Source organism: Solanum lycopersicum, chromosome 1, assembly GCF_036512215.1.
Source record: "Solanum lycopersicum chromosome 1, SLM_r2.1".
NCBI classification, from domain to species: Eukaryota; Viridiplantae; Streptophyta; class Magnoliopsida; order Solanales; family Solanaceae; genus Solanum; species Solanum lycopersicum.
The window spans coordinates 36,168,701-36,176,935 of record NC_090800.1 but is presented as its reverse complement, the minus strand read 5'-3'; the positions used below and the strand labels follow the sequence as shown (position 1 = coordinate 36,176,935).

At 34.5% G+C, this 8,235-nt stretch overlaps 1 protein-coding gene across 6 annotated transcripts; it reads left to right on the top strand.

The window, feature by feature from the left end:
- Positions 1-2,343: 2,343 nt before the first annotated feature.
- LOC101251313 (F-box/kelch-repeat protein At1g55270) lies at positions 2,344-8,002 on the top strand. 6 transcript variants are annotated; one of them, XM_004228283.5, is made up of 3 exons: positions 2,344-2,551; positions 2,835-2,980; positions 5,899-8,002. In XM_004228283.5, exons 2-3 carry the CDS (start codon positions 2,918-2,920, stop codon positions 7,147-7,149), a joined length of 1,314 nt encoding a protein of 437 aa, XP_004228331.1. In that variant the 5' UTR covers positions 2,344-2,551; positions 2,835-2,917; the 3' UTR covers positions 7,150-8,002. The 6 variants fall into 6 exon arrangements, with proteins under 6 accessions (XP_004228331.1, XP_019069954.1, XP_069153570.1 ...); XM_019214409.3 differs by having other exon boundaries at positions 2,412-2,551; positions 2,838-2,980; XM_069297469.1 differs by having other exon boundaries at positions 2,424-2,608; positions 2,838-2,980.
- Positions 8,003-8,235: the final 233 nt, after the last annotated feature.

The window sequence follows — 8,235 nt, the reverse complement described above, 5'->3', positions numbered from 1 at the left end:
ATAAGATAATTACATGTGCGTTTGTTGTCAACTTGCAGTTTGACATTCCGAAATTGTTTGTGCAAGATAATTGAGCTAAAAGTACAACTTTCAGAATATGAAATCAAGATAATTCAGCTCGATAATATTGATGAATATATAAGATGATGTGACATTAAATATCTCACATAGTGAACCATTGTTTATGAAAATAAAGTTTCATGTGTTGATCTAAAATATGATATTACATAAAATGTAATTGTATGAATCAAACCAATAAGTTATGATTAATGTATCTGTTAATTGGTTTATGGTCAGGGACCAAATAGTTTTCATATGATAACTTTGATGTGCAAAGTATGATTAATGAATATACTATGATGTACGAAGATAGATTCTCCAAAAGATTGAGATATATGCAAGTTTATCTAACTTAAGGGGGAGATTAGAAGCAACACAAAAGTTGTAAATACTCTTATTAGATGTCCCTTAAAGATAGAGTCTATGACTTGCATGAAGCATGATAGACTAATTAATTCTAAATAAAATAATCTTTGAAAAAGGGGAGGATCAAAGAATCAAAATGATCATAATAAGGATACAATGTGCTCTTGGAGAGCTTACGACATAACACTTTATAAAACCTCATGAGAGGAGTAGCTACCTAAAAATAATAAAGTGATGAGATCTCATTAAGTTATGTCTATTGTGAATCGATATAAAATGATATATCGTTGATGACATCTTTGATACCATAGCACGCTTAAAAGATTATGAGGATATGAATTTTACATCTATTAAAGCATGCTTCTGTAGAAATAATTATCAAGTGAAAAGAGGAATGATGCATCTTGGTAAGCGTAAAACTTATTTGACTTGCAACTAGGCACTAGAAGATGTCATACATCTAATATTGAATGTTGCCACTTGACAAAATTGATATGAAAATATACAATGGGTTCAAAATCTAAAGCATATACAAGTTTTTAAAAAATTTGTCTATCATCCTCATAAGGATTAAATAGATTCAAAATGTATAGAGCATATATAAGTATTGTATGCAAGTTGATAACTATAATTGAAACTCTTAAAGAATTTTCAAAAGGCAATAGATTATTCTCTTAAAGAAGTTAAAGGAAGGAACTTGGAGGAATCTTTGACTCTGAAGGGAAGATTCATAAAAGGAGATAGAAGAAAACATATTTCGTCAAGGTTTTTCTACACTGACGAGCTCCCAAGAATGGTGACATCAACATACAAGAGGTCTGTTTAAGTAATATTATTGTTGATTTAATCACCAAGTCTCTACCAACTACAACTTTCAAGAAGATGGTGTATAAGCTTGAAAACGAAGATTCTAGTCTCTGAATTGATGTTGTCATTAGGGGGAGTTAATACGCGATGTACTTTTTTTTTCCTCACAAGGTTTGTCCCAATGGATTTTCCTTGTAAGGTTTTTAATGAGGCATCCATAATGTGTATTATTAGATATGTATACTTTTTTTCCTTCACTAGATTTTTTTTCCACCGGGTTTTATCTAGTCTAGTTTTAACGATTTTATCTAATAAGGTTTTAACGAGGCACATAACTTATTGACATTCAAGGGGGAGTGTTATAAACATATTTGTATTATAGTGAATGTCTAATTATGTGGAGTCCTTGTAGGTTATGGTTAGGAATCTTACTTGGGGATCAAGTAAGGTTTTCCCTATAAATAAAGTAGTTTTCCTTCATAGTAAATAAGATTTGAGAAAGAACTATGAATCCTGAATATACTTCAAAATGAATAAGAAATTTCTTCTCCTACTCTATTCTTCTTCTAAATTTATATAATTTCATAATAATATATGAATTATGTATGTAATTTATACTTCAGTACAAAAATTCAAGTATTTTGATATTTTACTTATAAATATCAAATATCGTATTGAACGTCAAAAAAATTAAAAATGTATATCATAAACTCTATTGGATATTAATTTTTTAAAAATATATATTCTTTTTGTTTCAATTTATTTGACCTACTTTTCTTTTTAACTCTTCCAAAAAAGAATGAATCTTAAATTTCACAAGATTTAAAAATTTTCTTTACTTTCTTAAATTTTATGTCAACTCAAAACATATTACTCAATTTGAAATAGAAAGAATATCACAATTTATATCAAATACCATAAAACTTAAATAATACAAAATTTTTCGATTTGATATGCTAATTCATAACCATACCCCTGAAGGCTTGTTTAGTAGGAAGGATAAAGAATAATTAATTAGAATAAGTTAATTTCATATTTGGTGAAATAAATTAATTACTTTAAGATTAGAGTATTTTTTTTATTACACATTAAAAATAAAATAATAATCTTGTAATAACATCTTTCAAAAAAATTAATTTCGAGACAAATTATTCTCCAACCAAAGGAGCCCCAGTAGTGTTTCTTTTAGTAATATAGCATCCCGTCTTCCGCGCCACAAACTGGCATGTCTTCTTCAATTCTCTTTCACACACTCGAAATAGAGACAGAATGGTTTCGATTTGACCCAATAAATTAAATGCTACCATTGAAAAATCTGGTAAACCTTTTTTTTGTCCTGTGTCAAGAACTGGAATTTAATTTTTTCTGCAATAATGTAAGTAGTGATTATGAAAATCTGCAAAATTAAATTGAACTAGGTAAAAGACAATTTTTCCAGCTGTAGTCTTGTTTGTTCATTTATATAAATAGAGTGTTAATTGCTGTAAAAAAGAGACTCCAAGGGTCTGAGTTTGTTACTTTGCTGTAAAAAAGAGACTCCAAGGGTCTGAGTTTGTTACTTTTTTTTTTATTGATTTTTTTTTTTGGTCATTTTTGAACAGAAGGGTCTTGATCTGTGTGTGGAGGGGTGAAATCTTGATTTTTTTTGTGGGTTTTATCTGTGAATGAAATCTGGTGTAGAAAGATGGACCAAACAATTGAAAGGTCTTCAAATGCACATAGGGGTTTTCGAGTTCAACCTCCACTGGTGAGTGTTCTATCTTCATTTTTATTTGTTTGTTAATTTCTCTGATTTAGTGTCTTTCTTTCAATACTCTTATGGAAATTTCTGGCAAAGGAGCAACTTTTGGTACTTGGGTTGTTTTGAATTTGTTTTTTTGGGGTTTGATTACCATGATATACCTGCTGAATCTGTAACATTTCTCTTAAAATTCAGTTAAGGTCCTTTAACTTGACTTTTGAGAAGAGGGGTTGTTCAAATGATAGACACCCTAAGTTTTGGGTTCGGGTAACCAAGGGAACAAAAACGTGGGAGTTTCTAGAGAAGGGTAAAAAGGATTCTTTAAAAGGGGGAAAATAAAAATGTGAATTCTTGGTTTATGTTTTCCTGAATTTGAAATAAAAATTTAGAAATTTGTTCTTCACTTTTTGCGGTTTGCTTTTACTCATGTCTGCTAGTTATACTGCCTTGTTTTGATAAGTTTGTACTGTATATTCCGTATAGTTTCCTGAATATTTGTTTTTGGGTAATGGGGGTGTCTGGGATAGTTTGCATAAGCCTAGACTATTCAATGACTACTTGCTAATCTGTCCATGATACCTAGGCAACGACATATATCCAGTGGAGTCTAAGGAGGGTAGAGTATACACATACCCTACCTTTACCGCCTATCTCGATGAGGTAGAGAAACTGTTTCTGGAGGACCCTCAGCTCAAATACAACAAATTAAAGTAGGAAATAATTACCTACTGTTTTCAGAGGACCCTCACTCATTGATCCTCCTAACCTCCACCACTTGCTCCCTCAGGTCCCTATCTACTAAAATACCTACTACATCCTATCCATCGAGCCACCTAAGCACATAGCTAGGCAAATGAAAGGACATAATTACCTAGCTTTTTTGCCTCAACTAGGAGTTTGAATTCTAATATCCATGATCTTCATCCTCTTCATTAATTGCTAAGTCATACACTTGGGTGCAAGGATAGTTGCTAAAACATAGAACTCTTGTCATTTAATGTGATGAATACACTGAAGAAGAAACATCCATATTAAGAAAATGGACCATGGGCGTAACCAATCCAAAAGCTAGCTCATGACGGAAAATGCCCAAGATCAGATAAAGAGACCAATTCCATCACAACCATGTGGAACTCTACCACTTGCTTCTTAAATCAAACTCCTTTCAACTGACTTATTTTTGAGTATGGAGAATCTAAATGTGAATGGTGCGTATATGAGTGTGATGTATAGTCTTAATCTAGTTCGATTCATTTCTACATATTGGAAATTTGTACATCGGCTTCATAAACTGCTGTAAATGAAGCCTCTTGATGCATTGTACTATGTGATTCGTCATAAAGATGTAAAAGTAGTTAATCTTCCTTGATGGACTGAGGTTGGTGTTACTAGTAGAACTAGCAGCTTACTTTATGTGTGCATAAAGCTGCAGAAGACTATGTATTCATGTATATATGGATGTAAAAAGTATTATGATTTTCGCAGAATGATTGAGGATAAGTACCATTTTGATAACTCCTTAGTGAATGAGGTAGTAACTATTTTATCTGAAATAGCTGCAAAAAGTGGTGGTTAAATGAGGGAAACTTACAACGGTGAAACATATAGGATTGATTCTTGCTAGGGGGAAAGGGGAAAATCAAGGTTGAAAGCAATAAAATTAACATTAGGAAGTGAAGAAAAAGGTATGAGTGTTCAATACCGACAAGGTACATCAGTAATACTGCTTCTCTCTGTCCTAGCCTTGGTGGACAGAGTTACTTGGTACCTGCTGCTGGTAGGAGGTGACAGGTATCCCATGGAATTACTCGAGGTGCGCGAAAGTTGGCCCGGACACCACGGCCATTAAAAAAAGAAATACTGGTCCTCTCCATTCTGAAAATTTCAGCTGCTATATCTAGCAACTTTGTGGAGGTGCCTTTCTGTCAGGTCCTATTTCTTTATTCATGCTGGTACAATGATGACGACACCTTACACACAAGTGAAGCTATGCTAGAGGAACAAATATGGATTTATAAAGGGTAATAGAACACACTACTGGTCAAGAGACATCAGTGTAATTATCTTTGACCAGGAAATAATTTGTCATCAAACAAGCTAAATTTAATGTGGTTAGCATGTGAGCTGACTTTTGGCATTTAGCTTTTCCAGAATTGGAGGATGCAAAGAAGCAAATCATGGATAGGCTACCTAGCTCTAGCATGCATTAAAGGTTTTAAAAGTCATATGGTTAAGGTTAACATTGGGTAAGTATTGTCTTATAGCAATAGATTGTGTTGGGGTGCTAATTATCTGAAAAATCAATAGCAGTAGATTGTTTTGGTTAAGGCTCCAGAAAGTATGATTTTTTAAGTGGTAACACATGGAGTATTAAGGGCCACTTGACTTTATTTTTTCTTTCTGTTAATGAAGGTTGTTGGCAGGGAGACTCTTTAGTTAGTTATCTATGTGGAAAACCATAATTTACATGCATTATTCATCGGATTGAGTACTTTTCTATTATAAACATGTGGGGCAGTCTTCTGCGCTATTGACCGATTTGTCGAGTAATGATTAATAACACTGACCTCCAAACCCCACCAAAAAAATGAAGAAGAAAGAAACAGTGAAAGAGCAGAAATAGACAAAAGAAAAAAGGTTTTGGTATATTATCCGGCTAGGCTTATTTGAAAAGCTTTTAGCTAGTAAAAGTATGGTCTTCTGTTTTTAAACTTGCGTATATACCTTGCTCAGGCTTTTTGAGTTCTCAAAAGTCAGATTGAAATATATATCCTAAACTTTTCATTCTCAATTTGTGTTAATGCTAAGAATAATATTTTGTCTTTCTTAATGTTTTGGTGTTATTGTAGAAAAAACATTCTTCGCGTGCAACATTTTATGGTTGTTAGAGAAATTATATAAACCTGCATTTCCTTAATTTGCAGGTTGATTCTGTATCATGCTATTGCAATGTTGATTCGGGCTTAAAGACAGTTGCTGGGGCAAGAAAATTTGTCCCAGGATCAAAACTTTGTATCCAGTCAGACATCAGTTCTCATGCACACAAAAGTAAAAACTCTCGAAGGGAGAGGTCAAGAGTGCAGCCACCTCTTCTGCCTAGCCTACCTGATGATCTTGCAATTGCTTGTCTAGTTCGTGTTCCTCGTGTTGAACTTAGCAAGCTCCGTCTAGTTTGCAAAAGGTGGTATAGGCTTCTTGCTGGTAACTTCTTTTACTCTCAAAGGAAGAGTCTTGGAATGGCTGAAGAGTGGGTATATGTGGTTAAAAGAGATCGTGATGGACGGATTACATGGCATGCATTTGACCCAACTTACCAACTTTGGCAGCCACTTCCACCTGTTCCAGGGGATTATGGCGAAGCCCTTGGATTTGGTTGTGCTGTTCTTAGTGGTTGCCATCTTTATTTGTTTGGAGGGAAAGATCCAATCAAGGGGTCTATGCGAAGGGTAATCTTTTATAATGCTCGAACAAATAGATGGCACAGGGCACCAGACATGCTCCGCAAACGCCATTTCTTCGGCTCTTGCGTAATTAATAATTGTCTTTATGTTGCTGGTGGAGAATGTGAAGGAATACAGAGGACTCTTCGCTCAGCTGAAGTTTATGACCCAAACAGGAAGCGCTGGAGTTTTATTGCTGATATGAGCACAGCCATGGTACCTTTTATCGGGGTAGTGTATGATGGGAAGTGGTTTATAAAAGGTTTGGGATCCCACAGAGAAGTTCTCAGTGAATCTTATAGCCCTGATACAAATGCATGGAGCCCAGTTAACAACAGGATGGTTGCTGGTTGGCGCAACCCAAGCATCTCCATGAATGGTCGTCTATATGCTTTGGATTGTCGTGATGGGTGCAAACTTAGAGTATATGATGAATCTACTCAGTCATGGATCAGATTTATTGATAGTAAGCTCCACCTTGGAAGTTCTCGTGCTTTGGAAGCAGCTGCTCTGGTTCCCCTTAATGGTAAACTTTGTATAATTCGGAACAACATGAGCATCAGCATCATTGATGTGTCAAGTCCTGATAAGCGAGTGGAAACTAACCCACGTCTTTGGGAAAACATTGCTGGTAAAGGTCACTTCAGAACTATGTTCACAAATTTATGGTCAAGTATCTCAGGACGAGCAGGTTTGAAGAGTCATATTGTGCACTGTCAGGTTTTACAAGTTTGAGCATTGGAAGTCTTAGCCACTCTTGATGAGAACTGAGAGCTGCTTCAACTTTCTGTTTCAAGAACAAAGTTTTCTTGAGTTGCAGTTCCAATCATCAGCATGCTCCTGCTTTGGTTATGAGGCAAATAATTCCATCGTTCTTTTAGACTTCCAAATGACCTTCGGCAGCCTCAGCAGTTATTTCTTGCCTTGAAGTGTATGTAGATGGATGTCTCCTGGAATTGTTTGGATTTGTCTCGAAGAGAAGCTAGGTAGTTTCATACTTAACAATTTATCAATTGGCAGAAAAATTTTCAAATCCAGAGCTACCTTGCTGATGATTTTGGCAGTAAAATTGGGGGCTATTTATAAAATTCACAAGGAGATCAGATAGCTATATTTTTGTACATTCTTTTGGCCTTTAGTCTTGTACCAGTAGCTTTAAGTCTTAGATACTCTTTTGTGCATATAATGACATGGAGATATAGCTGGAATCTTCATTTCCTACCTTCTCCCCCCATACTTGATTTCAAGATTTGTGTTTTATAAGATGGGGGCAAGTTGCATTGAATCATCAAAATGTGGTTACGCGCCCATTGAGAACTTGTCGACAGACAAAGTTATCCGATCTTTGTTGATGGGAGGTAATATAAGTACCTAGTGGACAATCAGGTTTCTTACTACTTGACTCAGACACCACTATTATTGGAAGTTATGTGGCGTCTCAATATTGATGTTCTGTTGTATTTGCATATCAATTCAACCGTTGGTAGAATAATTATCATGTCTTAACATTGCAATTCAAAGAATTTTCTTCCAGAATTATGTATAAGACATATTTGTAATAGATCATCCAAATATGACATTTTGGAAATCTTTTGCCAGTATGAGATTGAAGAAAATACTAAATATATTGACTGATGGAAGTAACATATAGATGGAAAAAGGAAAGCTACACAATTTCATATTATATAGATAACGTATCTTTTTATATTGGTTTAGCGGGCATTAACAACGAGGACAAAACAATCAGAAAGGAAGAAACATCAACAACTAACTATGACTCTCAGCCCAACATAAAAAATTGATTAAAAATAGTTTAATTAG